Genomic DNA, 17,409 nt, shown 5'->3' with positions numbered 1-17,409 from the left:
CTAGTACTAGCGGAGTTTCTGTACTTCCACATCGTTGACGAAACCTCGACGGCAATCTCGCGCAGCAGAATATGCTAGTACGAGACCTGATGGCTGGTTCATATAAATCTAGGCGTTTGGGAATTACATTGCCTAGCTTAAAAAATGTCATCAAAGATGTCGGGGGGGGGGGGGGGGGGGGAATAGAAGTTGATCAGAGTAGTTCCCATATGGACTAGGAGAGTCAGGTGGCATTCAGCAAAATTGCTAATGATCAACAATGGATTGTGAGAAGGTTTTACCTGCGTCTACTTGTGCAGGTGGAGCAACTGGATCAAGTCTGGCGCTAACCAATGGTTACTAGTGGGGCCTGTTAATATTTCATCATAATGATCCAAAACTCCTGTTTCATTTGCTTGCAGCCAAACCTTACAATTAACCATAGGATTGGTATTGCTAATTACCATTGTTACATGGCCCACTGAACCTGAGACAGATTGGCGTATTGAGCAGGCCATGTGACAAAAAACCTGTTCTAGAACACTCCTGGAGCGAGCAGACATTGGCGAATCACTAGCGGAAAAAGAAAATTGGCACGCACCGCTACTCTTTAGTTTAGGAGGCAGTTTTGTACCATTTTCATTTATGATCAAAAACAAATTCCCAAGTGTCTTACGAAACAGTAAATAGAACTGTTTTAATACTATAACTGTAAATGAGGTAAGGTATACCAACCCAAAACACTCAACCACTATGTTCCCATGACGCAGTTAAATCACATTTTTGTGACGTCAGCAAGATAGAAATGGCAAAAATCCACAGGTCAAAGAAATATCGTAACTCACAAATTTTTATTCGATGTTACATACTTGTGAACGATAAAAACGGCATTTGCGAATTATACGTAGTAAAAAGCCGTGCAAGCTATTCCATTTTAAACATTTTCCACGCTTCGGTTGTTCCTATTTCAAATTGAGCAGTTCCGAACACGCCACTACGACCTCTGACCTGCACATCTTTTTCTTTTTAACAAAGTGCCCACGTTAATCTGAAAAAATGTGAATGTCTGTCGAAACTCTTATTACACTCAATGTGCACACAACTCTACATCCATGGCATGGAAAAAGTAAATATTTACAATAAGAATAGGAATATGTCCCTGACATTACATGGTTGTCCTTAGTAGAGGCATAGCCATTGAGCAGCTAGTTAGTCTTATTACGCTAGTAACTGTAACATAGTAGGTTTAGATCAGCTGCACCCTGGTACCACCTTGGCCAGGCCAAAGTTCTCGCCTTCGGTTACAAAATAGTTTGCCGTCAAGATATGATTTATAACTGGCTTTTAAAAAATCCTTCTATAGCAACAAGAAGGCAACTGAGATTTCACACGGAGTTCAAATGGATTCAGTCCCGGACTGTCCATTAGTTTTATTTAACAGTGAAGGTATTTTTCCTAATACACTCCTTCTTTAAATATTTGTACATGGAATCACCATGGCAACCAACCACTTTTAGAATTGTGAGCCAATATGATGACCACTGCAATATAATACGATGGCCAGATGAAGGTTATGCAGTGCCAAATAAGAATCCAGTGATTGATGACCAGATAGCCAGAGGCAAGAGGTGAGAAGTTCATTCAAGAAGTGCCAACAACAACATGACAGTAACTAGACATTGGCTCACGATGTCAGAAATGCTGCCATAAACAAGGCTGTCAGAGGAGCTGTTGCAATGGAGATAGCTTTTCTCCAGTGTTTTACTGATGCAACCAATGAAAGCAATATCAATGAACGTATGGCAGGTAATAGCGTAAGGTTTAACCGCAGATGGGGGGTGCTTTGTAAACATTTGCGCTTCATGGCTCAAAGGACTACAGAAAATGGTGAAGCATGTCGACACATTTTGACAGATTTAACGTTTAACTAGCGATTATTGATAAACACCGGCACATTTAGGTATTAGCCGATAAAATGATGGGTTAATAAAAGTATGCTAGTCTCTCGGTAGTCGACCATAATCCGTTAAAACTGTTTGATTTGTAAGTTAAAAATCAAAACTGTTTCAACCATAAGAAATAACCTTTACTATAATAAGAGCTGTGACTGTACAGGGCCACAGTTGAAAGTTGAGAAAAAAAAATTGCATCATACAGGGTTCGAACTCACAACTTTCAGCGTGGTAGATTGACACTAACAACTACACTAATTGACCAGCTATCAAAATTGTGAAATAATTGTAAAGATACTAATTTTCTGTGCTGTAATGGCACACTTGACGATCTCTCACGTAAGTTAAGACTGCCAGAGTACTAGTGATAATAATCTATTTTAGAGGCACAAAAATAGATATAATACAAAACATAAAATGTTTATGTATGCAGCATTAAAGAGGTAAATGTGCATAAACTAAAGAATAAGCATAATCAAAAACATTAAATAAATATTTTTGTATAATTTACCCTCAAGAGAGCGATGTGATGGCTTATAGGAACTGATGAGAGGACTGAAAGGGAAACAAGAAGGAAACGTGAGCTGGTCATGTCTCAATCCTTCGTTTTTTTCATGACGTCATTTTATCGTTGTCGAACATCTTTATAGACAATTTTATCGTTAAAAACACGAAGCTTTTGCAATGATAATTTGAAAACAATGTTTCTGTTTGCAATTTTTTTATTATTGTATCAAAACAACACCTAAAAGTACTAGTAAACAAAAGAAAAATGTTTGTTTTCTACAAATATGGCGGCTTTTTCGTGAACGAGCGCATGTGCAAACGACTTGATGACGTAAAAAAACGATAGAAAAAGAACTGAGAAAGACGGATAAGGGAAATATTTTTGCAAGCAATTGAGTCCATCAATGAAATTCTAATCAACTTTATTTACATCGAAAAGGATTTTAGTAAATGTATGATTCGTTTCACTAGGGAGGTCGACTACCAAGGGTTAATTGTATTCTGGTGACTTTCCAAGTAAAATGTGGCGAGTACAGTCTTTAGGTTTCCAGGCTACTGGAAAGGGGGGCTTGACACTAGTCCGACCAAAGCTTGCTGCATCAGATCCTATGGTTATTAGAAACAGCTGAAACCCAAAACTTTGCAATTAAATGGCTTCGGTTACGGTCAATTTAATTTGACCAAAAGCAGCAGAAGTTCAAATTTGATTAGACAATATATTATTATCAAATACACAAGTTACTTTATTTTTGTTACCACCAATTTATTCAAATGTGAATCGGAACCCAACCAATGATGTTGCTTAGAATGAATGGTTAGAATGACTACATTTTGTTAGTTGGGAAGCTTTGGATCGCTTGCTGTAAAATAGAAGACAACTCCAAATTAATGGATGCGCACGCCTCAATTACTGCTCAACATTTAACAACAGAGCACTTTCATAATCCTTCACAAATCTCTATAAGACTTTTTTACCTATATATGAGTAGGAGTGTTGGAGAAGTGTCAAATCTAATTGTACTGTAACCCATTTATAAATCATTTTGTATCTGACTGTTTTAATGGAAATTTATACATAATGGAAAGAGTATGTTTGAGATGTTTTGTTATGGAAAGGTTGATTGCACAGAACTAGAATTTATTAAAAAAGCTTTAATTGATATTTGACACTAGCGCAACCTTTAGACACCAAGAGTTTGAACACAGCAAATAGGCTCTTTGGTAGTGTGGACAACTCCATTTTCAAAAAAATTCACATATTAAATGCTTTTAAATATTGAATATTACTAGTCAGAGACTTAGTGATTTGTGATGTATTATCACCATACGCTCACCCAATCAAAATTGTTGTTGGTCTAAATGCATTGATTTTTTGGTGTCACCTTCGACTATTTGATATTAATTGTTTGCTGGTATTTATGTAAACTACATTATACTGTTATTATAACAAATTTATAGAAAGTCAGCGTACGTAGTTTATAACGAATCAGCTCTTATGAACATTTAAACTTAGTGTTTTTTTACGAATAAAATTGACTTGCTTTACATATCAAAGGTATAAATCAGTAGCCTAATTTTCAATTGTCACTACACAGCTTTAAAGATGAACTTCGGATAAAATCAACTAAAATTAACATATCTTAGTCGGGTTTATCTGAAATCGTTGGTATTTTTCCATCATTTACGATTGTTTTTGATGTCTGATGTTCGAATATCAGGATATGTCAAGATTAAAATTGACAAAACTTGCGGTTAAAACGATTAGATCAAGTGAAAGTGCGATTACGACGTCTATAGCTGCAAAGAGACTGACAGAATAAAGATGCGTAACGCTGCAACTTTAACCTGACAGTCGATATCAAATATAGCTAAAATAATAACTAGTGACGTTATTCTGCGCGCATTTTTTCTGAGTGATTTTATTGTGATGAAGTTTTGTCGATTTTATCCTTGAAACATTCTGGTAGTCAGATCACCTGAAGCATCAAAAACAATCTTGAATAATAAAAAATAGCGATACTTTCTGATAAAATTTACTAAAAGTTAGTGAAAGTTTACTTTTCAACAAATTTTCGGAAGCACAAATGTACAACCTGCATTATGTTTAGCAAAGAGAACGCAACTTCAAACATAGTTTTAGGTTGCATCAGAAGACGTAAAGGTCATTAGTTTTTAGTAGAAATTGTCAAAAATATAACTATTTTAAAATATAGTGGTAATATATAACATGAAGGACTATACAACTCGTCAAACTAAGTTGTTAAACAAATATCCAGACATATGTACCAGGCTAACCACTCAGCTGTTTGTTAGCTGAAAGATACAGTTTCTTTTGTTTTCCAAAACTTGAATCACTGGCTTTGGTGAGAATCTCAGGCTAGCAATTCAATACTGAGAATAGCAACATAAAGTAGATTTCTCTAAGAGATCGCATATAGTTTGTCGACATGTTTTTAAAGATAACAATAGTTCCTGTTCAAGTTCTAACTGTAAGCAAAACCTTAACATAAAACTAAATGTCTTTGATAACTAACCTAGCAGCGGTAGGCAGTAACAAGTGGCCATCACTAGAAACTGGACACAAATAAACTGTTCTTTTATATTTAATGATGAAATGTGTGTTGCAACGAGTGAGAGCACATATGCTACTAGCTAAATGAACTTCGAACTACATTGTTATAAATGTAGCTATTCTACTACCTTTTCTTCAACACAAAATCCTTCAATCCATCGTTTTTTTGAAGTCATCAAGTCGTTTGCACATGCACTCGTTCACGAAAAAGCCGCCATTTTTGTAGAAAACGATCGTTTTTATTTGATTTATTAGTACTTTTAAGTGTTGTTTTGATACTATAATAAAAAATTGTAAACAAAATCGTCGTTTTCAAATTATCATTGCAAAAGCTTCGTGTTTCTAATGATAAATTGTCTGTAAAGATGGCCGACAATGATAAAATGACGTCACGAAAAAACGAAGGATTGTGCACAAAACCTAGAATGATTGAGTTTTTTAATTAAATATCTTCTGTCATTGTGATAAAAAGACTTCATAGAAGTTAGATAGGCAGCCAGATAGATATTCAAAGTAGCTAATAGCAGAGCTTACCAAACGCTGAAGTAATGACCAGCATTTAAACTGACAAAGTAAAATAGGTTAACATCCTGGTCTTCCACCTAGTTTTTGCACTGACTGTTGGTGTGTAGAAAACATCCCGGAATAGTTTAGGGCATCGCAATCCCAAATGACAGGGCTATGGAAAATTTACTGATTCGACAAAAAACTGAGGAATGCAGGACGCGATAAAACAGGGTTTGTCAACACAATATTGCCTTATAATTATTTTTTCAAAACATAAACAGGATTTACATACATGTATACACAATAATATCAATACTCATTACTCGTAACGTGAAGTCATGTAACCATGCTTATGTGTTTTTATCACCGACTGTGTCTACTCAGCCATTCTGATCTGTAAATACTCACTGCATTTATAGGAATGAAGGAGCTCGGTCCTCCCTTCTGGAAATCAAATAGAATATCATCCATCATGGCTACTCCGCTATCCTGAAAACATACATTTGATTTACATATGCTAATAGAAAACAACATTTGAAGTTAAATGTTTTTAGAAGAAATATCACCAGGTGTTAACAAAATACTGAAGCACTAACAATAATATTGGTTTATATTAAAACTAAGAAAAAAACTATTAATTACCATTGCTACAACAAGGAGTAATGCTCATCTCGCGTTTCCAGTTTTGCAACGGAGTTGTTTTCTATACAAAATACTATAAGCACGAGAGCAGACAACTCCGATAAATAAAGTAACTCGATTTGATGCAGAAATTATTATTTTTATATTATTAGACTAACATGCCAAAATTTGGTGTGTCATTAAACTGTGAAATCAAATGTAAAATTTAGCTTTAGATAAAATGTAAATATTAAGCAAAAAGAACAGACTGCTAAGAGCCGGAGCTTCCTGTACGAAATACTTGCCAATGTTTGCAGCTAGCCTCTACGGTTGCCGGCAGCAATCATTTGAGAAGATACTAAAGCTCTGTATCCCTCCTAAGAACGGTATGCTAATTGGTGTACAAGTCTTATGCATGGAATGCTGCCTGGAAACAATGTCTCTGCATTGCATCAGCTCGCTATCACAAAGCCTTACATGTAAGTAATGTCTGCAGAGGGGCGGGACTTAACCACTCCTTAATACAGCTAGTCATTGCATTAGATTAATGAATGAGTGAGCTACCTTTGCCTTACGGCTACCCTTTCACGAGCGTTATTACAAGAGTATTATTGATTTTGTATTATTAGATGAAAACCAATGGAAAAATACCTGACATTACATCAGCAAAGCCATGCCTAATTCAAATGGGCCCATATGTGTAGGTCGGCGCTGAGTTCACTGTACCCAACAGTTTCTAATTAAGAAAACATCTTGCTGTAACATTTGCTATTTCAAAATTAAAATGGAAATCTAATTTTCTGAAAGTTAATACGAAATCCAACAAAACAACAATTTCAGATTAGTGTTCTCAAACTAGCGCTAAACATCTCTGATTTTTTTGTTCCGTGTATTCAATTTAGGTTATCTCACTGTAACACAAACATGGTATAAAAATGACCACAAGTGACTTACTCCACAATCTGTCGCTCTGCACTTGGGCTGACTTTAGCTAGTTCTAGTTTAGTTTTCAAAAGAAAACACTACAAATGTTAACGAAAATTTGACTCTTACTTGTGATAAGCTTATACACAACCTTGACCTCAAATAATCTCATTGTCAAACACAACAACAACGTAATTGAAGGGCAATATTTTACCCCTCTATCATCACATTTCATTGTTTTCTTAACACTAAGAAATGTTAGATTGATGATGGGCTGAGGACAAGGTGTCGAGATACTGGGTGCGTTTTATTTCTCAAATGCTAATAGATCTACAATCAAAGCATATCTAGCTATTGTTGGTATACACTAGCTTGAGAGACAAGGGTACTTATATAGCTTAGACATTCCAAATGGGACAAATGATGTTACAACCATGAATCATTGCAATATTTCCCACACACGGTGTTCATGTCTTCAATGATGTCCATGCCTCTGGTTGATGTCTATCACTGCGTTTCCATGCTTTGAATGGGTTCGGAGCTGCCCGCTGCCGATGAGTTCGCACTCTACCATTTCAACAGTTCGGAGTTGCACGGAGTATGTAGATCTTTCCAAAATTTGTGATGTATCCCTTAAAACAAACTTGTTAAAGCAGACTCACTTTTCCACAGCGAATACCTTCGCACAAGTTTGGCGAATCAAAATGGCGTCGAATGCGTTCGTATTTTACCGTATGATTGAGAGTGGAAACGGCTCCGAACTGATTTAAAGCATGGAAACACAGTGAATTTCTTAGATGTTTTCTACGCCTCCACTGTCTAAGCCTTTGCTCATGGAAAACTTATCAAAGTACTAAGGTGAGACAACTCCTAGCAGTAAAGAACAGCATCGGTTCATGATTTACAGGGTTTTTTGACAAGCTATAGTAAGTCTATAGGCCAATCTTGATCATGCCGTTTTATATTCACAATTAACGAAGAGCACCTTTGATGTAACAGTCATAGCTAGCGATTCTAGGATACCTCAAGTTGTATAAACACGGGAGTCATCAATCGAATGGAAGCCTACAGTTTCAAAGGCGCTTATTGATCCTTTTGAATTGTACAGTAACTGGCAGATTGAGTGAAATACTAACAGAAACCCTTTTGAGGAGACAGGAGTCCAGCATACTTGAAAATTTGCTTTACTTTGCAGTACATTCTGAGAATATACGCTATGTTTCCATGGCACGGTTAATCCGCGAGTTTCTGTCATCAGCAAGATGGCCAAATGATCGTAAAATGGAAACGGCAAACGTTGCCATGAATTGGGTTGGATCCCTTGAAGTACGATAGATCAGTGGACAAATGTAGCAATGTTATGTTGTAGCATGATTAACTTCCTAGAATATCATCTAGTTTTGGCCATCGACAGTAACTCTATGAATCAGGTTTAGCTTAGGAGAACTTTCCTGGTGTTTACTGAATCTAGATGAGTTGGTTAACAATCAGCCACACAGCTCGGTACTGGTTGTCATACATTATGTCTCGATGATGCGGCTATTCTGCATATTTGCGCCATCCGCAAGGTGGAAGCAGCAAATGTCCGCAAGTCAAGTGAGTTTTGTTACTCGCAAAGTTTTATTGAATGTTTCATGCTTGCAAATGATGCACAAGAAACTAGCTATTCTTTTTTAAACATTTTTCAAAATTTAGTCATTCTTATTCTGATTTGAACAGTTTCGAATGCGCCACTATAAGATCTCTGGCCTAAAAATCTTTACCTTTTCTAACCAACCGCCTGCGTTAATCCGCAACGTCCATGTCCATCGAAGCACTTAACACGTGAAAACTCAATAAGCGCCCAACTCCAAATCAACATCATGGAAAGATACTGAGTGTCAACTAATTATTAAAAACTCGCAGTTCTTTTTACCAAAGACAAGCATCAGAGGAAGACAATGACCTCTAAGCCTGCCATTGAGAGCCTCTCTAACGTTGAGATTTACTGTCATGGAAGACGGCCTTAGGAAAGGTTGGCCAGTTTAGAAATCAACTTCTAATTAATGTACATGAGGGCACTTGTGTCAGGTCTAAGTAAAATCAATCACTCTTGCAGCTTGATTGGTTCTGCCTTGCAATAATGGATTCAACGGACAATCACCAAGCTTATCTGAAGAGGAATTAATATTCCATGGTGTCAATAGGTAGGTTTTAAGGGCCAAGATGTGACAAAGTATTCCATATATCTATCATGATGGGGCACATGATAATCTTCCGTTTAGTCATATGCAGATTCATAAACTTAGAAATGTCTTCTGCACACCTCTTTCAGCCCGTATGCGATTGACAAGGTAATTACTCTATCAACAGCCTGCAAATCAATGGTAGCCTTTAAACATTAAAATCTTTGTTAAACGCTAAACTAAGAGCCGTGTGTGTGTGTGTCCGTCCGTAACCACGCTTAGAGGCTACGAAAAAAGATTGTTTTCCACAGGGTGCGAATTAATGACTTTAGGCTTAGAACACTGACACTCTACCATTGCACCAATCTATCACAATGCCACAGTTGGGAATAATTGTGCAGATATTTATCCCACCTGATGACCCAACACTAGACACTTAAGGTACTACTGTTTATAAAGATCTCAGTTTATCGACTTCTTCCGTTGCATCGCCACACATGAGCTTATCGACTGTCATTGAACCATACCCTACTTGGCCACCGTGTACCATTATGCATTACATCGAAGCAAAAACTATCATTTATTTCTACTAAAATTGAGAGGAATACATGGTTGGAATCCTCACGTCATGAGTATACCCAAATCGTGTATCCTCTACCCGTAGGGAACTCGCAAGCATTATTAAAGCAAAGCACCTGTTTGTTGTGATATTTTCCGGCTAATTGAAGGAGTTTCAATATTTAGCTCAAGATAAAACATGGCAGCGCCTTCCATCTCTCAATTACTTGTGGAGACCTTAGCTAGATGTGGAGAGAGTTGTATGGTATATAGTAACCATCGATTGAAAAGCAGCAATAATAAAATGCAAGTATGCTGCTTTGTGGCAGTGGAAAATTTTTGAAATCAATTCTGATAGTTGCGCAATGACGCACTGAGGCAGAAGTTTCAGCTCAGCGGTAAATATACAGTGCCAATTGCTGTGGCCTTAGATCCCTAGATGGAGCAAAGAATAATACCCTAAGGTGGTCATATTGTTTGATCACAATGCATCTCATATGCTAGGGTAACTTGACAAACGAGGTGTTGAATAACACTCCGACATGAGTATCAAGTCATATTTATGGAATGTTGATGGCGTCATTCTGAAACTGTAGGGCTAGTGGTCATACTGAAACTGTAGGGCTAGTGGTCATACTGAAACTGTAGGGCTAGTGGTCATACTGAAACTGTAGGGCTAGTGGTCATACTGAAACTGTAGGGCTAGTGGTCATACTGAAACTGTAGGGCTAGTGGTCATACTGAAACTGTAGGGCTAGTGGTCATACTGAAACTGTAGGGCTAGTGTTGATGAGCGTGTTGGTACGGATTCTTTTAGTTTTGGAAATAAAAATTACACAGAGTTATCAAGTTTGTAAAATATTAAAAAATTTGAAACAATTTCCATATAACAGAAATTGCACACAATGTTCCATATTATGTGTTAGTAATGTTTAGGAAATTGTTAAAATGATGCTGGGAAACGAAAAAACTCAACCTAATATTTTTGAGTAACTGTCTAAATAAACAAAGAATTATTTTGATATCAGTATAAATGCTCAAGCTTTTGTAAAACATAGAGCTCTTTATAGAATTTCAAGTAGCCACGCACAATCTTTCAAATGGCAAAAAATATGCTTTCAAATGCTTTCTTGAAGGAGCCGCTTCAAGCTTTTAAAAAAGTGGACAACTCTGTTTAGTAATGATGAAAGCTGTCACCCGTCGGTGTTGTGATAAAACGCTAGACATTTTCTAAGTGGTTATGTTTAAAATCAAAACATTTTCTGAAAACAAAACAGCATGGCACCATCTCTCAGCAACGTCGTAAATCGCTGCATTAGTGTCTTGCAACATAACAAAACCACCTGCTCTTTATGGAATACTGCTAAAACTGTTCAACCAAACTGGGGTTGTATAGGATGAGACAGTAGGCAGTGCTATCAATCTCAATTAATTGCAAATAGTCCAAGGTGATACCTATACTCTTGACTAGGTCAGACCTGCTATCTCATGCCTACATATACATGTAGAATGCTGGGTAGCCACACAATGCAACATTATCTTGCGGTGGCGGGTATCATTAAATTAGTGCGGGTGACAACTGTCTGCAGATCATAGCACGAGTTTTTATGTACCCGACACTTGAGGTCAATGTACTGTTTACTGTGTATGTCCAAACTAAGACCTATGGATACTAGGCTATACTACTAAAATGTCAACACGCTATATGAAGTAAAGGGGCACCTGTATCAGAGTGACGAGCTGTGTGCAGTAGCCCCTAACATCTTCCAAGGGGCATTGAACTGACAAGCAACACAAGGTGTCCATGTGATACTGCAACAGTTGTGGAGTGCTGGCGTCTCCGTTCACATCTCTTATTAGCTTCACTTTTATGTTTCGTTTGTGCCTTGGCGATTCGACACAGCCCAGCCAGGAGCAAATCTGTAACGATTATATTGGTATATTTATTTTTTAATTTAATTTCATTATCAAGATTTATTCCCTCTCTGCTGCATGTGTGACACTACATTACGAAGCAGATTTATTCTGGAACTGAATACACTGTGACCATTTGCCCGTAGGATTTGGCACAGGAGCCATTGTGGCTGGATGCCCTTACTGACACCACCAACGACCCTTCTGGGATTTGAACCACTGACCTACCGATTTTATGCCAGCGGACGAACCACTAAAGCACGGCTGCTCCGTAGATGATTTGCATGAATGTATCATTAAATTCCTATCTACAGAAATACAAGAAGTCATGGAGAGCTAGCAAAATCCTACATCATCTGATATTACTTACAATCATAAAAGCTCAACAAGTCATTGCTGCTGAGATGTTTTGATAAAAACATTAGAATGAAATAAAAACAGCAATCAGACAGTATTGATGTGAACAGGAGTACCTTATTTCTAAGGTTGCTATACGTGTTGGCTCTCGTTTCAGCATCCAAACTCGTAAATCCTTGATACGATCGACTATCGAACTTTCGAAAGTCATCAAGAAAACAGTCGTTTGGACAGAGAATGCGTCGAGGAGATGATGGTTTACTTCTATTCATGGTGATCGATGAAGGAGGTAACGAGGAAGGCTGCTAGAATAAAAATGTGTGTATGTGGTCTACCGCTACGGTTACATTCGTGTCTAAACAATAGCCTTGCATAGCCATAGGCTACAATTATATCAGGTAATAAAAATAATGCTTATAGCCCATTGGTCAGGCCATTCTCAGGTCACTCCACATGCGTGCGCTCATTACAGGCAAACAACCTTGAAAGGTTGAGCTTTTTTGGCTTCAACAAACTCTAGACCAGAAAGCATGCTTTTCTAACTAAATAGTCTCTAAACTGCTAGACTGACAAGAGCAGGTGTCCACCCGACACTTCGCTGTCCTTAAAAGTAAACTTGTACAAATTTTAGTAGATTCTATCAAAAAGTTTTGGTGTTTTTCCATCATGTGAAATTGCTCATCATGTTTGAGGTGATCTGCCTGCCAGGATGAAAACTAAAATCGACAAAACTTGATTGCGGTTAAACTGTGCAGATCAAGCTAAAAAGCGATTATGACATCTATAGATGTAAAAAGACTGACAGAATAGAGACGTGTAATGCTGCAACTTGACCGCAACAACTGATATCAACTATAGCAACTAGTGACGTTTTTGTGCGTCACTAGTTGCGACTTGACGCACAAAAACGTCGCGCTTTTGTGCGTCGCGTCTTTCTGATTTGAAAGACGTGTTCTCTCTTCTGATAGTATTTCACAAGTATTTCTCTTCTGATAGTTTTAACCACGATCAGGTTTTATCGATGTTAATCTTGAAACATCCTGGCAGTCAGATCATCTCAGAAAAATGCTGACATGAAATTTTAGTAGATTTTATCAGAAAGTTTAGCTTTAAAAAAGTGCGGCAACAGGGAAAATGATTAAATGACAGAAAATTATATTCGAATCAAAAGTAAATTTCTAATTTAAAAAGTTTACGACTGAGGAGTGAGGCAGGTCGAACTTCTGATCAGTTAACTAACGACTTAAATACTACAGCAAATGCATCATAATTCTTTGTACGAGACTTTTGTAAATTCCGGTTTTAGGTAGCCAATTATTCGTCATGAAAATGGATCCGTCTACAAAGATTGTTCTGTATGCATTGTAATTGCTTGTTATTCTTGACGATGTATCTGTATCGCTAGAGAGTATAACACTATTGCATCCCTCTGTCTATCAATTTGAGTAATATTATATCACAATCACGATAGTTCTCAAGTCAGCAAAAGTCTAAGTTTGGTTGAATTTCGGTTGTCTTTGTTACACTTGTTTAAGTATTATTAAGACAGCGTACATACAAATCTTTCAATTTTAGCTACAGAATCGATTTCTTTGAATCTTTGCCATAAACACCAACAAGAAGTGTTGGGCAGGTAGTAGTTGAAATACATGGTCGGCAGCATTGAATGTATCTTCACGAATAGAAAGTTGTACAAATACAGTGAAACTCGGCTAACTCGACCTTCACGGGACCAAGAGAAAGTGTTCGAGTTATCAGAGCGTTCAAGTTATTAGAACTCTGTCACAAGTGCATGTATTATTGTATTTATCAGTACATATACAAACTATATATAAATCAAAAGCATTGATTGCTTGTTGCAAGTTAAGGGACCTCTCATGTAATGTTTTAACAATTTTTATCAGAAAGTATAAATATTTTCCTTTTATTACTTGAAATTCGTTTGTTTGTTTTAGGTGATGTGACTGCCAGGACGTTTTCAGATTAAAATAGGCAAAACCTGACCGCGGTTGAAACTCTCCGAAAAAAAGACATATTTTTTCTTTTGAGCGTTTTAACAAAAACCAGTTTTGCCGATTTTTCTTAAAGTTTATCTGAAGGTTACCTGGGTTCTCCTTGCTTGCGGAGGGCGATCCCAGGTGAATTTTTGGGAAATTTGATTTTTTGCAAACCTTTAGAAAAGTCGTTAACGAAAATATTTTGTCGATAGTGGTAATAATGGTGCCTAAGAACTACTAAAAGTTGTTGTTTATCTCTATGGCTTGGAATAAAGTGATATTCTAAAGCGATAACAACCGTCTCGGTAGCCGTTGGGCAAAAGAATTGTTCGAGTTAACGAAGTTAAGGTCGAGTTATCTAAAGCAATTTATCATTGCGTGGGAACGGACCAAACAAATCCATTCGAGTTAACCATGTGTTCGAGATATCCTAGGGCGAGTTATCCGAGTTTCACTGTATATGTTTTTGTAAATATACAAAAATAGAGTTATAACTGCTACGGCTGTAAAACTTTACTGTCATACCTTTAATAATGAGCAGATCAAGCCTCATCATAACAAAGTTCCTATCTGAATGCTTTTAAAAATGAAGTTATCCGCTCTAGCGAAGAGCGTTTACAAACTTTTTGAGTTATATTCCAGGGTCGTGTAGGGTCATATACAATGTCAAGCAGAAGATCAAATGTCAATATATAGCCTGGTTCTTTTCAATTCACAATTTTATATAAAAAATGTCTAAAAAATCCGCCTCTGCTCATATTTCTCCCAACTATCCTATCTGTTGAAGCCATACTATTCAGAGTAAGCATATACAGTTTGTGTCAAAGATTCCAATCTTTCCACGACTTTCTTTCCTCAAATATTTTAAATATTTGAAAAACACCGCCTCACAGAAACACACAATAAAAGTACCAATGCAATTCAACATAGCACATACGACGCAACTGCCTGAATCGCGCTATTGTTGAATCTTTATCATTCGGACACCATGGCTACAAATAGTTTCTTTTTTAATAATAACAATTTTTTCAGCAGCAAAAGTTCTGTTGTAGAAAGAGTTGCCATTTTTAGCGCAATCAAATCAATCGCATCGTATTTACAATGGCAAATTGCGTTAGTATTTTTCTTGCGTGTCGTGTCATGTTTCTCGGACTATATAAATTGCAAAAACAGCTAGATTTGTGCTCGCTAACAATTTGCTTAGCTAATTAAAAGCGTTGCGTTTTGTCGACGATTTTGGTAAGTAGACACAGCTCTGACAATTTGTGAATTTTGGCCGAATAATTCTGTTTTTCATTATTTCGTGAATTCGGTCAGCACCAACGAAAAAATCAGCACGTGTGACCGTACCTTAACGCAGCTTAAAATTAATAAGCAGATGGGAGGAATGCAAGTAAATGTAAAGATAAAACACAATGCTGACTGCTTCAAGTCAGCTGGAGGACCCACTCTGCCTCTAAGGGCTACGCTTACCGCTGTTCCTTTAGCTAGCATACAGTTATCAAAGATTGCATCTATTCCAGATATGAACCATTGGATTTCCTTTGAATTTATTTAATTTATTTTACCAGAATATTTATATTTATTCTACATTTTGTTTATATAAACTAGAATAAATACACGATAAAAGTATCGCTGTTCGATATTACGCCAGCAGAATTAAATCGCAAAGAATGCTGTATATTTATAGAACTATAGACTTTAGTCAATATCTGATGTACCAAATAGTGGGCCAGAGGCCGTGCCATTAAATGCAGTAAATAATTTTTGCTAGTGCAGACAACTTTAATATCAACAATGTATAAACACACGTAATATTCGGTAGAATCGCTAGTGAATATGAAATTTGTAAAAGCCATAATCTGCCTGGATATTCATATGGGATAAGTCTAGCCCATAAAACTGCAAACAGCGAAATACTATAAATTTGTATCCATGACATGTACTTTAACTTTTTACAGAACTATTATTTTAGAAAACTCCATTTGTAATATTCAACTTTTGCGTTTACAATATTTTAGTTTACAAAATATCTCCTACAGTCACAAACTATAAACATTTTCAATTTAGAAATGATGCGGTTTAAAAAATCTTTGCTTTGAAATGAAAGGAAAAACTTCGTTCAAGTTAATAAAAATATCACAAGGCAACAAGTTATGTTAGTAATGAATATATAATACACATAGCGGCAGTTATTGAGAAGGAAACATACTTAGCCTATATGGAGTTGTAATACCACAAACACAAAATTGAAACTTCCATAAAATGAACACTTATAAGCTAACAATGAGTTCACAGAAGACGCTATCTTGTGAATATATCTACTGGTAAAGTATGTGTCTATTGATAGAGTATGTCTATTGATAGAGTATGTTTATCGATAGAGTATGTGTCTATTGACAGACTTAGAATTTGTATCTACTAGCCAACTACTAACCAATGTTGATAATAGCAAAGATAAACTAAACAAATCACTGTATTTATGGATTGGGGCCAGTGGCCTCAGGCCTAACCATAGAACCCTTATAGTAAATCCTAGCCCCTATTGTCCAGAACATTCCACGCGTGTTGTGAAGGCAATACACACCCTCAAGGAATCATAAGAAAGGCATCGAACTAACACATATTACACATGTGTCTCCTAATGTGTATTGCAGGAGTGCTGGAAGCTTGCATCAGCTTATACAGGCTTGGAAGCCTCCTATTACCGGCCCTGCCAATTTCAAGCAGTAAACATGTTGCATAACACAACTTTGTGACCAAGGCCCAAGAAAAGGTCCGGAGGAGTCTTCCATCGGCAGGTTCCAAACCGAGGAAACGTAGTTAAACTGACAGATATCAAACCTGAACTAATCTTAACTACCAGAATTCCAATCTTCTATTTGGTGAAGTGAATATCAAGTGAAAGCACAAAGATTTATACAGCTGAAAGCTGTAAAAATAAAACGTAAAACTCCTTGAATATCTGCGTTTGTGGACATCCTACTGAGAAGGTTTTCATTTAAGCTGCTATTACTTGTATATATTCAACAATATTTCTTTATAAACACAGAACGTGTTGAGAACTTAATTACGTGTGCAGTGCGTATTTTGTATTTAGTATTTTGTTAAAACAAAATAAAGATAACACAACGCACTATCTTTTATGGTAATATAAGACCTATACATATATAGAAGGTATAATTTTAGTTATTATAATTAGGCCTAATTAATTTAGTAGAATATATCTAGTCATCTTTAATAAAGTCTCCTAAGACTTTATTAAAAATTCTGCTTATGGTGAACTGCTAGAACTTGCTAGAACGTGCTAGAACTGAGTACTTTCCTGGCTAAAGCTCTAATAAATGTAACAAATT

At 36.6% G+C, this 17,409-nt stretch overlaps 1 protein-coding gene across 1 annotated transcript in view; it reads right to left on the bottom strand.

Moving 5' to 3' along the window:
* Nucleotides 1–12,343, bottom strand: part of LOC137403601 (sestrin-1-like) — a 48,892-nt gene extending 36,549 nt beyond the window's left edge. The window contains exons 1-3 of the mRNA XM_068089565.1: nt 12,173–12,343; nt 11,508–11,705; nt 5,926–6,006 (exon numbers count right to left, since the gene is read on the bottom strand). Coding sequence (XP_067945666.1) covers nt 5,926–6,006; nt 11,508–11,705; nt 12,173–12,328 — 435 coding nt within the window. The 5' untranslated portion in view covers nt 12,329–12,343. The remainder of the gene's footprint in view (nt 1–5,925; nt 6,007–11,507; nt 11,706–12,172) is intronic.
* Between the last annotated feature and the right edge of the window lie 5,066 nt (nt 12,344–17,409).

Source organism: Watersipora subatra, chromosome 9 (genome assembly GCF_963576615.1).
Source record: "Watersipora subatra chromosome 9, tzWatSuba1.1, whole genome shotgun sequence".
Lineage (NCBI taxonomy): Eukaryota > Metazoa > Bryozoa > Gymnolaemata > Cheilostomatida > Watersiporidae > Watersipora > Watersipora subatra.
The sequence above is the reverse complement of the archived record's forward strand: the minus strand, read 5'-3'. Positions and strand labels throughout refer to the sequence as shown.